Source organism: Piliocolobus tephrosceles, chromosome 10 (assembly GCF_002776525.5).
Source record: "Piliocolobus tephrosceles isolate RC106 chromosome 10, ASM277652v3, whole genome shotgun sequence".
NCBI classification, from domain to species: domain Eukaryota; kingdom Metazoa; phylum Chordata; class Mammalia; order Primates; family Cercopithecidae; genus Piliocolobus; species Piliocolobus tephrosceles.
In genome coordinates, this window is record NC_045443.1 from 122,617,879 (window position 1) to 122,632,749 (window position 14,871).

General features: G+C 50.8%; 1 protein-coding gene across 3 annotated transcripts in view; it reads right to left on the reverse strand.

The window, feature by feature from the left end:
- Nucleotides 1-2,420: 2,420 nt before the first annotated feature.
- The window catches only part of SCARB1 (scavenger receptor class B member 1), an 86,901-nt gene continuing 74,450 nt past the window's right edge, over nt 2,421-14,871 (reverse strand). The window contains exons 10-13 of one of the 3 annotated variants that reach the window (XM_026457429.1): nt 12,056-12,107; nt 11,001-11,147; nt 7,338-7,466; nt 2,421-3,274 (exon numbers count right to left, since the gene is read on the reverse strand). In XM_026457429.1, the coding sequence (XP_026313214.1) occupies nt 7,338-7,466; nt 11,001-11,147; nt 12,056-12,107 (328 nt within the window). In that variant the 3' untranslated portion in view covers nt 2,421-3,274. Of the gene's footprint in view, nt 3,275-7,337; nt 7,467-8,432; nt 11,148-12,055; nt 12,108-14,871 lie in introns of those variants that run through there. The other 2 variants (XM_026457430.1, XM_026457428.1) reach the window with 2 other exon arrangements.

The following is a 14,871-nucleotide window of genomic DNA, read 5'->3' on the forward strand; positions in this document are numbered from 1 at the left end:
AACTGTGAGTTCATTAAACCTTTTTTCTTTAAAAGTTACCCAGTCTTGGGTATGACTTTATCAGCGGTGTGAAAACCGACTACTACAATTGCCAAAGGCTGGAACCACGCTACATGTCCCTCAATAAGTGAATGGCTGAAAATCATTGGTGTGCGCACCCCATGGAGTTCTGCTCAGCAGCGAAAAGAGATGAACTATTGCTACACACAACAGGCATGCATCTAGAGACAGTGCTGAGTGAAAGAAGCCAGGCTCAGAGGGTTACAGGTTGTAGATGCCATTTAGAACATTCTGGAAAGGTAAAAATAGCTAGTGGCCGAGGGCTAAGCATGGGGGCAAGGGACTTCCCCACAAAGTGGGAGGAAGGCAGCACAGGACACAGGCTGGGTGCAGTGGCTCACGCCTGTAATCCCAGCACTTTGGTAGGTTGAGGTGGGAGTAATGCTTGAAGCCAAAAGTTCAAGACCAGCCTGGGCGACACAGCCAGACCCCCATCTCTACAAAAAAATTAGCCAGGTGTGGTGGCACACGTCTGTGGTCCCAGCCACTTGGAAGGCTAAGTCAGGAGGCTCTCTCGAGCCTGGGAGGTGCAGTGAGTAGGCTGCAGTGAGTCAAGATTGAACCACTGCACTCCAGCCTGGGCAACAGAACGAAACCCTGTCTCAAAAAAAAAAAAATTATGGAAACCCACTGTAACACAAATAAACAAACAAACAAGAGAAGGCACGAGGAAATCTTGGGGGATAATGAAATTGTTCTGTGTCTTGATTGTAGGGGTAATGACTCAACTCTATCCACATGTCAAAATTCATGGAATTGTACACACAACTCTAATCTGTAAATGAAAAATATATATAAAATGCATACCAAAAGGACATGCATTCCTATAAAATTTTGCTTCGTTGATATGTAACATAAAACATAGTGATATAGTTTTGACCAATTGTGTCCTGAGAGTTGAAACGCAATCCAGATGGTATAGGCTAAATGTTTGTGTTGACCCAGAATTCCTATGTTGAAGCCCTAACCCCCAGTGTGGCCGTGTCTGGAGATGGGGCCTCTAAGAAAATAACTGAGGCCCTGATCCGATAGCATCAGTGTCCTTACAAAAGACACCACAGAGCTCTTGCTGTCCGTCTCTCTTCCCCGCTCCATATTGAGGAAAGGCCGTGTGAGGACACAGAAGGCGGCCGTCTGCAAGCCGGGAAGAGACGCCTCACCAGAACCCAACCCTGCTGGTACCCTGATCTCAGACTTCCAGCCTCCAGAGCTGTGAGAAATATAAACGGTTTAAGCGACCTACTGATGGTATTTTTTTCTTTTGGAGACAGTGTCTCGCTCTGTCTCGCAGGCTGGAGTGTAGTGGCATAATCACAGCTCACTGCAGCCTCAACCTCTTGGCTTCTAGCAATCCTCCTACCTCAGCCTCCTGAGTAGTTGGGACCACAGGCGCCCACCACCATGCCTGGCTTATTTTTTTTTATGTTTTCGTAGAGATGAGGGTCTCACCATTTCACCCAGACTAGTCTTGAACTCCTGGCCTCAAGCAATCGTCCGGTCTTGGCCTCCCACAGCGCTGGGATTACAGGTGTATGCCACCATGCCCGGCCTTGATGGTATTTTGTTATGGCAGCCCCAGACCTAAAAGAATTTACCCTTGATGGTCACAAGAAAAAAAAAAGAAAGCATCAAATATACATATCATTTAGATAAAACTTTAGGAGGGAAGAAGAAAGGAAATACAAGTTTAAGGGGAAAAGGGGCATAACATTTCTGATCATAAAAGACCTTGTTTGTATATTCCTTGAAATGTTTGGCAGTGAATATCCTCTCCTGTCCTAGTTCGATCCAGGGCACACTTAAATACTGATGAAATGGTCTCATATTTAAACATCAACGATGATGACAATCCGAGAAAATTCCATCCTTTGCAATGATCTACACTTAAAATGAAAACTTTTAGATGGCTCCAAGCTGTTCTCTTACCCGCTTCTCTTCTTCACCATTTATGTAACAAGCAAAAAGCAAAGGCCTAGAACAACACGGGGCATGTCCCACGGGCACCAGGATTTGTAGATAAATGCACAGAAACACATCCAGGGGCCCCACGCAAAAGTGGCAAAGGTGTCTGCACTGGGGGCTGTGGGCATGGCCGGGGGAGGGGGGGAGATGGGACTCAGGCCCTGCTGCTTCTAAACAAGGGCATACTCATGCAGTATTTCTATGAAACTCAACATTGCACAAGGTTGAAGTTTAAAAACAACAGGAAGGTAAGCCAGCAGCCTAGCCCTGGGAGAGACGCTCTTGGCAGCCACCAGAAAGGAGCTATTGACCAAGAGAAGAAGAGTCCAGAACTTCCCAGAGGCCCCCACTGCTCCCCCAACCCCAGCAAACAAGGCTGTCACAGAGGCCAGCATCAATTTTTTTTAAAGGTTTATTACTTCAATAGTGAATTATTTTTCAAAGATGATAAAACTCGTTTCCAGTAGAAAAGGGTCACAGGCTGGTCCCAGGGTCCAGGAGCGCCCGGGGGGCAGGGCCCCAAGGCCTCTTCACCTCAGCCTGGGCACCTAAAATCTGAGGGGCCCTGTGAGGGGGCGGGGGCAGCTCGGGGGCACAGCCTGCTGCCACTTCGGCCAGGGAGTGGCCGGCTCAGTCCGTAGGATGACGTCAGTTTAGGCTGGAGGAAACGGGCAGCAGACACCCTGATGTAGTGCCTTTGAAGACTTCGGGGAGATCAAGGTCCGGCCGGGGTGGGCGGGGAGCCTTGGGCAGCTGCACGGGGCATCTCGTGCTCACCCTGTTGTTTTCTGAGGCCTGTGTAAAGGCGCTTTGCCTGGCCTGGCAGCTATTTGGCACATGAAGCCGGCACTCCCAGCCTGGCCAGTCCCGCCTGGGGAGTCACTACGCCGGGACTGCAGTGTTTCACCCTGAAGGGGAGGAAGCCTGGGCCCAACAGCTGAACGGGACAGGCCAGGCTCACCCAAGGAAGGGGACACAGTACCCACAGCCCCTGTGGTCAGGCCTGTGGGCCACGTGGAGAGAAGGTTCCAGAACAGTGCTTGTCAACGAGCCTCTCCCTGCAAGTCCCTTCAGCAGCAGCTCCGTCCCTGAGTGTCTGCACAGGCCTGCATGCATGTATGCCACAGGCACATGGCAGCTGGGAGGTTCAGGCTGTGGGGCTGGGGGAGTCTGGGAGAAGTGGGGTGTAGGGGCTGGGGGGCCGGTCAGGCCCAGCGGCCGGGCCTGGCTGGCTCATGGTGTCCTCAGGACCCTGTGGAGAAAGGCAAAGCTGGGTGACCACCCACGCCCTGTCACCAAACCCCACCCTCATCCCCGCCCACCCAGGCCCTGTACCCACATCCCCAGCACAGACACCACCCCCGCCACCAGGCTGTCAGAGGTGAGAAGAGGCTGGAGTCACCTACAGACTCCTGGAATGTCTCCCAGAGGGCCTCTCATCTCACTCTACACCTGCCTGGCCTCCCCGACCTCCTTTAGGGATGGAGAAACTGAGGCCCAAAGAGACTTAATACAGTGAGGAGCAGAGCAAGCCTGGGGGGCCTGTGTGCAGCACAGTCAACACAGAACAACCGAGGCAAGCTCCGCCCCTCAGGAAGAGAACATATGTTTACGTGTTGATTTATTTTTTATTTTTTAGAGACAGGGTCTCTCTCCGTCGCCCAGGCTGGAGTACGGTGGTGCCACCGTGGCTCACGACAGCCTTCAATTCCTGGGCTCAAGTGATCCTCCCACTTTGGCCTCCCGAGTGGCCGGGACAATGACATGTGCCACCACCATGCCCAGCTCATGTTTTTATTTTTTGTAGAGACCAGGTCTCACCATGTTCCCCAGGCTGGTCTCAAACTCCTGGGCTCAGGCGATCCTCTCACCTCAGCCTCCCAAAGTGCTGGGATTCCAGGCGTGAGCCACCACGCCTGGCCTGCATTTTTAAACCAACGTCACAGGACGGTATTCAGCTTGAACAGCACTCATGAACAGAAGACAGGGAGGAAAGCCGGCCACACAGCAACACACGCAGCAGGATGCAGCTTTGGTCACATTCAAAAAATGACCTGTTGCTCATGGCTGCACACATGCAGATTCAGAGTAAACAAACCCACAGGCCAAGTTCCTGGCAATGGCTACTCAGGGCACGCAGGACATGGGGCGAGGGACGAGGGCCACACAGGGAACAAGTGAAACCAAAGGCATGAGATGCTGACCATCTTCAACACTGACAGCTGTTAGCAATGGCTGCGTCTGGGTGAGAACTGGCTACTGTCATTTGTCTAGTTTGACAGTTGTAGAAAATTTCTCAACTTAAACATTAAAAATACAGATAATGCTAATGATAAGAGTGTGGGGTGAGCCTTTGTCCCGCTAAGTCCCCACCTCCCTTGTCCTGAGCAACAGAGGTCTCCCTACCCTGGCAGCTGGGGCTGGAAACCTCTGCCCACCTCCGCACACCTGTGCTTGCTTCACCAAAGGTAGGAAAATAAAACTCCTGCTCAGGGCAGAGAGCGGGCACAAGGGCCAGGGTGTGCTGTACTGAGGCAGGCATGGGGGAGGTCAGCCCCGCCCCCCACGCCACCCACTGAGGCAGCATGGGACACCCACAGGTGGCTAGACCTTAGCCATGTGGGCCCAAAGAGCTGTGACTTGAGAGAGTCTCACTCAAAAGTAGAAAAGGGAAACCACCCCCAGGCTGTAAAAGAACCCCTGGCCTTTCCCAAGGAAGACAAGTGGAACAAAGCCCCCAGGTGCCAGAGGGTGAAGCAGGTTCCTCCTCCTCCGTCTCCTCCTCCTCCTCCCTGACACTTGTTTGACTGAGGAACACAGACTTGGAGTGGGAGAAAGGTCAGTAAGAAGCTAAGAAAAGTCCAGGAACATATCCCTGAAGGGCCACCTGGACAGTTGTCCAGGCCGTTCACTGCACAAAAGGATCCAGCTAAAGGGTTGCAGACCAGTGGACACAGTTCACCAAGCCCCCTGGCCTACAGCAGGCCTCATCTGCCCAGAGGGGCTGTCTTTTCCTTATTTATATAAAAATATCCTTTTTCCCCCTTCTCCCAAGCAAGGCAGCCCCTCAGGGCCATCCCCATACCCAGGTACAGGGCAAGGTGTGAGGCCTTCCCCGGGGACTCAGGCCTGAGATTCAGAACAGGACCCAAGAGGGGACAGCAGTGGCCTGCAGGGGAACCACTGGCCACCACCCAGGTGCCCACTCCAAGCTGAAGCTGGCCACTGGAGGACACTGCATTCCCCGTTTCACATGCCGAGGGGATCCAGGGCGCTGGGCTGGGCTCGAGACCTTCCAGAAAGCTGGGCAGGAGGGTCTTTTTAAGTCAAACACTTGTCTCATCACCTAAAAATAGGATTCTGTTGGCAAAATAAAGGGGAGACCCCAGTTTTGTTTGGGGGCGGATGACAGGACATCCTGGTTATGTCCAGGGAGGTGCAGCCATGGGGCCCTGGCCACTCTATCTGTGCTAAAAGTGAAAAGCTCCCTGCTCTACACTGACCAGGCCCTGACCAGCCCCCACCCCCGTACCCTGGGAATCCCAGGCAAGCTTCTGCAGAAGGCAGCAGTGGCTGGGAGGAGCAGGGACACCGAGGGGGCCAAACAGTGCACAGCACAACAGTGTCCTGGAGGAATCCTGGGAGAGAGGGAGGGAAGGGGGGCCCGGCCAGAAGGCCTTGTCTGCAAAGCCTGGGGACCCTGTCCCAGGGAGGTTCCTCTCCAAATATTAACACTCCACCCCAACACGGTCAGACCCTGCCTCCTACTCCCAGATGGACAGGAAGGCACCCCGGAGCTTGAGTGGGACACGGGGCTGGCAGCGCCTGCCAACGCCAACAGGCTCCTGCCCACCCCTTGGCATTTTCTTTTTCATTTCCTTGTCCAGCCCTGGCAAGTGAGATGAGCTAGAGACAGCCAAGTGGCCCCAAAGAGTGGGGCTGCTGCTTCATGTCCCCACAGTGTGGCTGCCTGGAAAGCTATTTTCACCCAAGTAGGCCCAGCCTCAGAAGCTCTTGAGGGCAGCACATTTTTCAGAAACTAAAATAACAGCTATCACCAGAGGCACCACGTTAGAGCGATTCATCCCTACCCAACCCCAAGTTGTAGGGCCTGCAGCTCTGCCTGTCTCCTCCCCTGGCAAGGACACCATCCCTGGCCACGGCTCCCCCACGACCTCAGCCCTGCAGAAACCTAGCCAAGGAAACAGAGAACCCCCAGGGGCATCAGCCTACTTCCCCGCAGATAGGGTGGCCACGTAAAATCAGGACGCCTAGTTAAATGTGAATTTCAGGTAGGTTTTCAGGAGACGTGCGTCCTATCATTGCACGGACACAATAAAAATTATTTATTGTGTACCAAAAATTCATATTTAACAGGTACCCTTCTGTTGTTTCTTGTGTTCCTTTTGTTCGTTTGTGCTCAATCTGGCAATCCGACCCTCAGATCCAGTCCTAGGTATACAGTTGGTGTTCAATTGATGCCTACATTCTTTGTTCTTGGTCAGTCATCCCAGATTTATTTATTTATTTATTTATTTATTTTAGTTTTATTTTTTTGAGACGGAGTCTTGCTCTGTCACCCAGGCTGGAGTGCAGTGGCACGATCTTGGCTCACTGCAACCTCCATCTCCCAGGTTCAAGCGATTCTCCTGCCTCAGCCTCCCAAGTAGCTGGGATTACAGGCATGCGCCACCACGCCCAGCTAATTTTCTTGTATTTTTAGTAGAGACAGGGTTTCACCATGTTGGCCAGGCTGGTCTCGAACTCCTGACCTGAAATGATCCACCCACTTCGGCCTCCCAAACTGCTGGATTACAGGTGTGAGCCACTGCACCTGGCCAGTCATCCCAGATTTAGATCAATGTTTCTCAAACATGTTTCTACATCAGAATCTCATTAGGGTCCATTAAAATACAGATTCCTGGGTCCCACCAAGATTCTATGTCAGAAGGCTAGAAGGCTGCCCAGGGATCTGCATTTCTAGCAGACTTCCCCAGGGGAGTCTATTGCACAAGAGATTCCAGAAGCAGCAGGCCTAAGCCTTGCTCCTGCCTTTCTAAAGTGACTTGCAAATAGGCACCAGCCCACAGAACACAATTTGCCCTCGGTGATCAAAAAAACTGCTATTCACTCAGAACATGGGAAGGGCAGTTTCTCTAAAAAGCAAAATACACAAATATGCATCTTCAGACTGTAGACACTCCAGGTGAAGTTGAGGCGGAAGGAATGAGCCGGACCCCAAATGTTTTAAGCCGCCAGCATTCTGCTTGATATGGGAGGGGGCAGGGAGGCGCACGGTGTTACCTGGTACCCACCTACAGTTTTGCTTCCTGCAGCACAGAGCCCTTGGGAGCTGATGTCATCAGGGATTCAGAATAGGCCTGAATGGCCTCCTTATCCTTTGAGCCCTTTTTACTACTACTCCAAAATAAATAGCACTTCTCCTAGAAGATAACCAAGCTAATTTATAGTTGACGTTGAAGCCACATAAAAATGGTTTTACACGGTTCTTTGATTTGCAAAAGGCAAAGAGGAAACAGGAAAGCTACAGAAGTTTAGAGTCCAACAACCCTCAACAATTGCAGGTGGCTGAGATGTGGGGAGCTGCTGCTCTTAGAAGTACAAGCATCTTCGGGAAACACACCTGGGAGGTGGACAAGTCAAGCTGACAAGGGCTCGTCCACTTGAAAATTTAAACCAGCGAGGAAACAAAGTGGGGAGATGGGCCATGGAGACTGACAACCAGTATACTAGCCGGGGGGGCTGTTGAAAATCAACCAGGAACAGATTGTTCTGTTAAAATACTTTTGATTTTTTTTTTTTAAGAATGACTTGAGAAGAAAAATTATTGCTTTTTAAAATTTTTGAGACAGGATCTCACTCTGTTGTCCAGGCTGGTGTTCAATGGCGCAATCATGGCTCACTGCAGCCTCCAACTCCTGGGCTCAAGTGATCCTCCCACCTCAGCCTCCCAAGTATCTCAGATTACAGGCAAGAGCCACCACACCTGGCTCAAGAAGAAACATTTCTCTAAAGAGAAATTAAAATATGTTGAGTTTACCCACATGTGATTTTTTTTTAATCAGGACAAATTACATAAAAACTGATAAGGCCAGTCAGGCACAGTGGCTCACACCTGTAATCCCAGAACTTTGGGAGGCCGAGGCGGGCAGATCACAAGGTCAGGAGTTCAAGACCAGCCTGGCCAACGTGGTGAAACCCTGCATCTATTAAATATACAAAAAATAGCCGGCCAGGGTGGTGGGCTTCTGTAATCCCAGCTACTCGGGAGGCTGAGGCTGAGGCTCCCGCTTGAACCCAGGAAGCGAAGGTTGCAGTGAGCCAAGATTGCACCACTGCACTCCAGCCTGGGCAACAGAGCGAGACTCCATCTCAAAAAAAACCCCAAAAAAACAAAAACAAACAAACAAAAAACTGGTAAGGCCCCGCTAAATCAAAACACACATAATGGGATAGATTTCACTTATGTGGCCTCCAGTGAAACCTGCAGGGAGGGAAGCCACACTGCCGATCGTAGCATTCTTACTGGATTTGAGGGTGGGATGCTGATGTGGGGGCTACGGCAGGGAAGGGGACCCTAGCCAGAGCCTAGACATTCTGTGCTTCCTGACCCTCCTTCCCTGTTCCCATTCTGATGGACAATTTGGAGAGAGACAGAAGGAGACAGAGGAATGAGGCTGTCGCGGCCTCCTCTGGCCCAGCCCCTCAGCCAGTCCTCAGGGACCCCGTCACATGGCTGTGCGTCCTCGCCTGTGGACACCCACGGTGATGCTCTGCCACGGGGAGGCATTCATGGTCTGGGAGCGTGGGTTCTGATTCCTTCTCTCCTCTCTACATAATTCAGTCTAGAAACTGGAGGGAGTTCCATTTTGCTCGCTGGAGTCTCAGCCCTGCTGGGTCCTGGCTGCCCTGGGGCAGTCACAGAGAAGGGGGCTCCCAAAAGGGCTGTTTGGACCCAATGATCATTGATCATCAGGAGCTCAAAAGCTACAGCAGCGACATGATGACAGCTGGTGTCCAGGCTACCACCTCACACTGTGGAAACCTTTTCCCCCCGAGGGCAGGAATTTTGAAAGGAAGTCAGGTTTCAGGTCTGAAAGCCAAGGTGAAGAACCAAGAATGCTTTATTCTCACCCAGCAGGCAAGCAAGGAAGCAGTCAAGCCTTCCCTGAGACAGGGGAAGAGGAAGAAGCGGTCACCAGTGCTAAAGGAAGCAGGTACTGCAGAGGAGTCAGGACCAGCAGAGCAGCGGGGCGGCCCCAAGGCCCCCAGAAGGCCTCGGCCTGTGGCCCTAGGATGATGCAGGTGGGGGCCACCTCAGAGAGTGGCTTTCTGCTCCATGCATCCAAAAACAGCCTTTCCTGATGCCTGCCAGTGGGCAGCATCCCCTTCCCGCCATGGCAGCCGCTCGCCCATCTCCACTGCCCCTTGAGCTCTGTGATCACAGCTCTCCCGTCCTTCGTGTGACTGTAGTAACTTGCCTAAAGGTCTGCCTTGCCCATCTTTGCTGCAGATCTCATGTTCTGGTCATTTCTGCACCCCCTGACCTGTGCAAAAGACCTTGCAGTGAATGCCATGAATGAATAAATAAATGACCCCGAAGCAAGGAGGGGCACTTTTATCTCCCCTCTTCTTGCTGCTTCTGGAGGTCTGAAGCCCAGGGCTGGAGCTCTTCCCCCCACTTCCATTCCCTCCTGATAGCAGCTGCCCCATCCTGTTCGAGCCACTGACTTCCTCACCCACTGGGGCCTCCCCGCTGGGCCCAGGCTTCCACCCCTCCCAGCCCAGGGCCCATTTGCCAGCCAGCAGCTGACCTAGTGATTCCCCTCTTTAAAAGCCTCCAATGGCTCTGTCACTCCCAGAATCAGTTCCAGACTGCTCACTCTGTACCACAAGGCCCTGGGTGGCCTGCCCTGTCCATTCTCAGACACCACCCCCTACCTATGTCCCTGCCCTCTCTCCCCTCCAGCCACCCTGGCCCTGCCTGACCCTCTGATGTGCCTTGCCTGTCCCTGCCCCAGGGCCTTTACAGTGGCCGCTCCAGGCAGCATTCCTCCTGTGGCTCTGTGCTGAATGCCTCCCTGGCCTCCGCTTCAAAGCTCACTATCTACCTCTTCAGAGAGGCCTTTCTGGAGCTCCATCTGTCCTTGTCCCCACTTGCCCCAGACACGCACTGTCCAGTCTGGGAGCTGCATTCAGCTGGTGAGCCCTTGAAACGGAGCCAGTCCAAATTGAGACCTGCTGCACGTGGACCATACACACAGGATTTCAAAGACTTCGTGAAAAAAACTGCAGAAATATTGACATCCTTTATACTGATTACACGTTGAAGTGATAATATTTTGCATATATTTGGGTTAAATAAAATTAAAATTAATTCCACCTGTTTCCTTTGACTGTTAAATGGCTATTAGAAAATTTAATCTGAAAACCTCACACGTGGCTCACGCGGTATTTCTATTTGACACCATGGCTCTAGCTCCTCACATTTCCTATCATGAGTGTAATTATCTTTTCTGCTGATTTATTTGGTTTTCATCTGTCTCCCCGGCTGGAATGCCAGCCCCCCCTCAATCCCCCTGAGCAGGCTCCTCGGCTGTCTCCTCCACTGCCGTGCGTCCCCTTGCCCCTAACAGAACCTGGCATCCCGGGTGCTGACTTGATGAATGAACGATGCAAATACCAGGTCTCATTACTCAAAGCCCACCTGCACCCCCTCCAAGGGAGGGTCCCAGGCCTTCCAGAACAGGCAGAGTAGTGGCAACGCGGCATGCAAAAGACGCAAGCCTGTAGCGCAGCCCCCAGCAGTGACCGCTCCCACTCCGGCACAGAAGCAGGACTGCTGCTGGAGGTGGGCTCCAGGCTGTGGTTGGCCAGAGGGTCCGATCTGAGGCCCCCTTCCCCCAGCAGGCAAGCGAATAGCTGTCAGCCCGGGCCACACTCTGGCCAGCACCTACTTTGCTCCGGATTTGGCAGATGACAGGGACCAGCAGCAGGACACAGCCCAGCGCCAGGATGACGTACTGGGCATAGTGCATCACCTTGGGCATCAACACCAGCTGGGTGTAGAATGTGTGAAGCGCCTCCCCCTCCATGGCCCCACTCTGAGGAGGCAGAATGACAAACACATGAGCTGAAGCCACAGGCTGTGGGCTACAGCGCAGATGCCACCCAACACCCTGCTCTGTGCCCGCCTCAGCCTTTCCCCATCTCAAGGTCCATAGCTAAACCATGTGTTGGAGCCTGCCAGGGACTTCCTCCCTCCAGGACACAAGGTGAGACTACAATTCCCAGACTCCCTTGCAGTTGGGCAGGGCCATTTGATCGTGTCCTGACCAATGGGAGGTGGGCCTGGCCTCACGTGACTCCCCATCTCTTTCCCTGCCACTGAAAGGAGGATCTACAGGAGGGCAGGGCCACCCGGGCCCTGGAACCCTAAATTACTGCAGGGAGCAGAGCTCTGCTTCCCCATCAACCCACTTCAGATTGGGCTGTGAGCAGGAAGTGAACTTGACATTCAGAGGCTTGTTTGTCCTGGCCATTAGCTAGCCCTGATTTAAAACGAGGTAGGCAAGAAATAATAAATAAAATTTAAAAAAAGATAAAATTTAAAAAATAATAATAATAAAATAAAATAGGCCAGAATGAATTCTAAAAAGATGCGAGAGAAGTAAGTTTAAGTAGAAAGCTGACACCTTGGAAACCAACTTCCCCACTTTCAGGAGAAGAGGTTATATGCCTCAACAAAATCATTTTACACCCAGGGCCAGAGACTTTACTGCTTCATGCAGCTTCTGTCTTCCCCATCTCAAGGGATCCCTTTCAACTCGGTGGGATAACTGACATAGGGCGCTTGGACAGTGTGAAATTTCTGATACACTGGTCCATGTCACAGTCCGGTTACCCCGGCCCAACCCTCTCCCTTTCTACAAGCCGCTCCCCACCCCCTGCCTCAAATGCCCACATTGGCTTGTCACAAAAGCCCCTGACACTGTGCCCAACGCACCCTTACCTCTGCAAACCAAAGCAGCGGCAGGACCACCGGCTCAATCTTCCCAGTTTGTCTGGAAATAAGCAAGGCATAGCTGTGTGAAACAAAGTCTTACACCCAAACCTTGATATAATTCCACTTGAATACAACATCTAAACGGGTTTAGTATAATTTTGCACACACTAAACCCTGACCACCAAATATAAACAATGAGCTGAAACACTTTAGGAGCCATGTGACAAAACTGTCCCCAGGCTGAAGGTCTCAGTCTACAGCCCTCAATAATACTTGTAAATAAGACTAACTTTAATCTTTTCATTTTTTATTTTATTATACTTTATGTTCTAGGGTACACGTGCACAACGTGCAGGTTTGTTACGTATGTATACATGTGCTATGTTGGTGTGCTGCACCCAACTTTAATTCTTTAAAAGGCATTTTTTTGTTGTCGTTTTTTGTTTTGTTTTGTTTTCTTTAGTTGACAAGGTGAGATGTTTTCCCAAAGGGCTGTTTGTCATCACACAGCTTTGAACCTGTGATCATAAGCTCTGGGGCCAGGAGGGACTTGATTCTGCAGTCTCAGTCATCCCTCCTTATCCATGGTTTTGATTTCTGCCACTTCTTACCCTCAGTACAGTACAATAAGATATTTTGAGAGAGAGACCACATTCACATAACTTTTATCATAGTATTTGTTATAATTACTCTTAGTTATTGTTAAGTGCGGCTATGCCTAATTTATAAATTAACTTTATCATAGATGTGTGTGTATAGGAAGAAGCAGAATATATGCTATACAGGGTTCAGTACTATCCCCAGCTTCAGACATCCACTGGGGGTCTTGGAATATACCCCCGGGGATGAGGGGGCCACGGTACTTGACTGGTGCAGGCTTAGGGAACCGGTGTTTTGATGTGCTGCTAGAAGGAATCTCCCCTGGCAAAGAGCTTGATAATTTGACAATAATATTTTTCAATTAAAAACTCACATCTCCTACAGGGCAAAGCCCACCAGTGACCCAGCCAAAATCCATTGGTCCCTTTTAGAAACAGAACCCAAATTTTACTCAGGATGACAATGCAGCCAGTTAAAGACTCCACCTCAGCCTCTCTTGTGGCAAGTGAAGCTCTGTGACCAAGTTCTGGTTAATGAGATGTTTGCAGAAGTGTTATGTGGGATGGCCGGGAAGGCTGCTTAAAAAGAAGCTTTCACAGCCGGGACATGAACCTTTTTTCCCTCCTCCCTTTCAGATGCCTGGAACGCAGATGCAAGGGCTGGAGCTCTGCAGCCAGTGGGACCAGAGGTGACCTTGAGGATGGAAGCCATGTGTTGGGAAAATGGAACAGAAAGATGAGTGGAACTTGGACCATGAATGTCTCTTGCCATACTCTGACTGTCTGCCTCCAGACATCCTCTAAAAGAAGATTTTTTAAATAACAATATACCTTTATCCCATTTGAGCAACAACTGTTGAGTTTTCTGATCTACACTGCCAAACCTAATTCCACCAATATACCTCATGACCCAGCAATTACGCTCTTCAGAAACTGCCCTAGAGATGCTCCCACATGCACAGAGAGGCACAAAGATGTTCAGTGTTGCTTGGACTAGCAAAGACAAACAGACAAATGACAACATGTATCTTCTCTATGGCGACATATATATGAATGTAAAGGCCTGAATGGAAAAGGCCCGGAAGGAAGCACAGCAAATTAATGATGGTGGGTATGGCTGAGGATGGCGGGGAGTCACAGGAAACTCTCTTTATTCTTCCCCTCAAGAAGATATGTTCATATTACCTGTGACATTAAAACTTATACGCCAAGTTAAAAAGATAATAAAATCCGAAGGGAGAATAAAAGTTAACTCGATGCTGGAGAAACGTGACAGGCATGACCTCGTCCAGGCTATCAAGGTCAACATCAACAGTGATACAGTATGTTGACGGAATGTACCCTAGATGCTCTGAAACTGGAACTTTCTCTCTGTGGTCTTCCTCTTCCCAAAACCCATCACCCCAGTCTAATCATGAGAAAAGCACCAGACCAATCCCAGGAGAGGGGCATCCTACAAAATACCTGACCAGTGCTTCTCAAAAGTGTCACTGTCATCAAAACAAAGGAGAAATGAGAGACTGTCATAGCCAAGAGGTGCCTAAGGAGACCAGAAGACCAATGCGATACCTGGGAAACTGTGACCTGCCACGACAAAGGGGGACCGTGCAGACATGACTACATCAAGGCTCTGAGATGGGGAGAGTGTCCTGGAATATCTAGGTGGGTCCAAGCAGATGTGGGTACATCAAGGTTCTGAGATGGGGAGACTGTCCTGATATCTAGGTAGGTCCCAGGGAATCACAAAAGTCCTTAAAGAGAGAAGTGGGAAGTCCTCTCCAGAGCGATCAGGCAAGAGAAAGAAAAACGAAAAAACAAAAACAAATTGTAAAACACCTAAAAAAAGAAAAAAAAATTTTTTTTTTTTGAGGAGTCTCGCTCTGTCTCCCAGGCTGGAGTGCAGTGGCGCCATCTCGGCTCACTGCAAGCTCTGCCTCCTGGGTTCACACCACTCTCCTGCCTCAGCCTCCTGAGTAGCTGGGACTACAGGCGCCCGCCACCACACCCGGCTAATTTTTTTGTATTTTTAGTAGAGACAGGGTTTCACCATGTTCACCAGGATGGTCTCGATCTCCTGACCTCGTGATCCGCCTGCCTCGGCCTCCCAAAGTGCTGGGATTACAGGCGTGAGCCACCGTGCCTGGCCAGAAAAATTAATTTTTAAAAAGAGGATCTGGGGCGTGGTGGCTCACGCCTGTAATCCCAGCACTTTGGGAGGCCGAG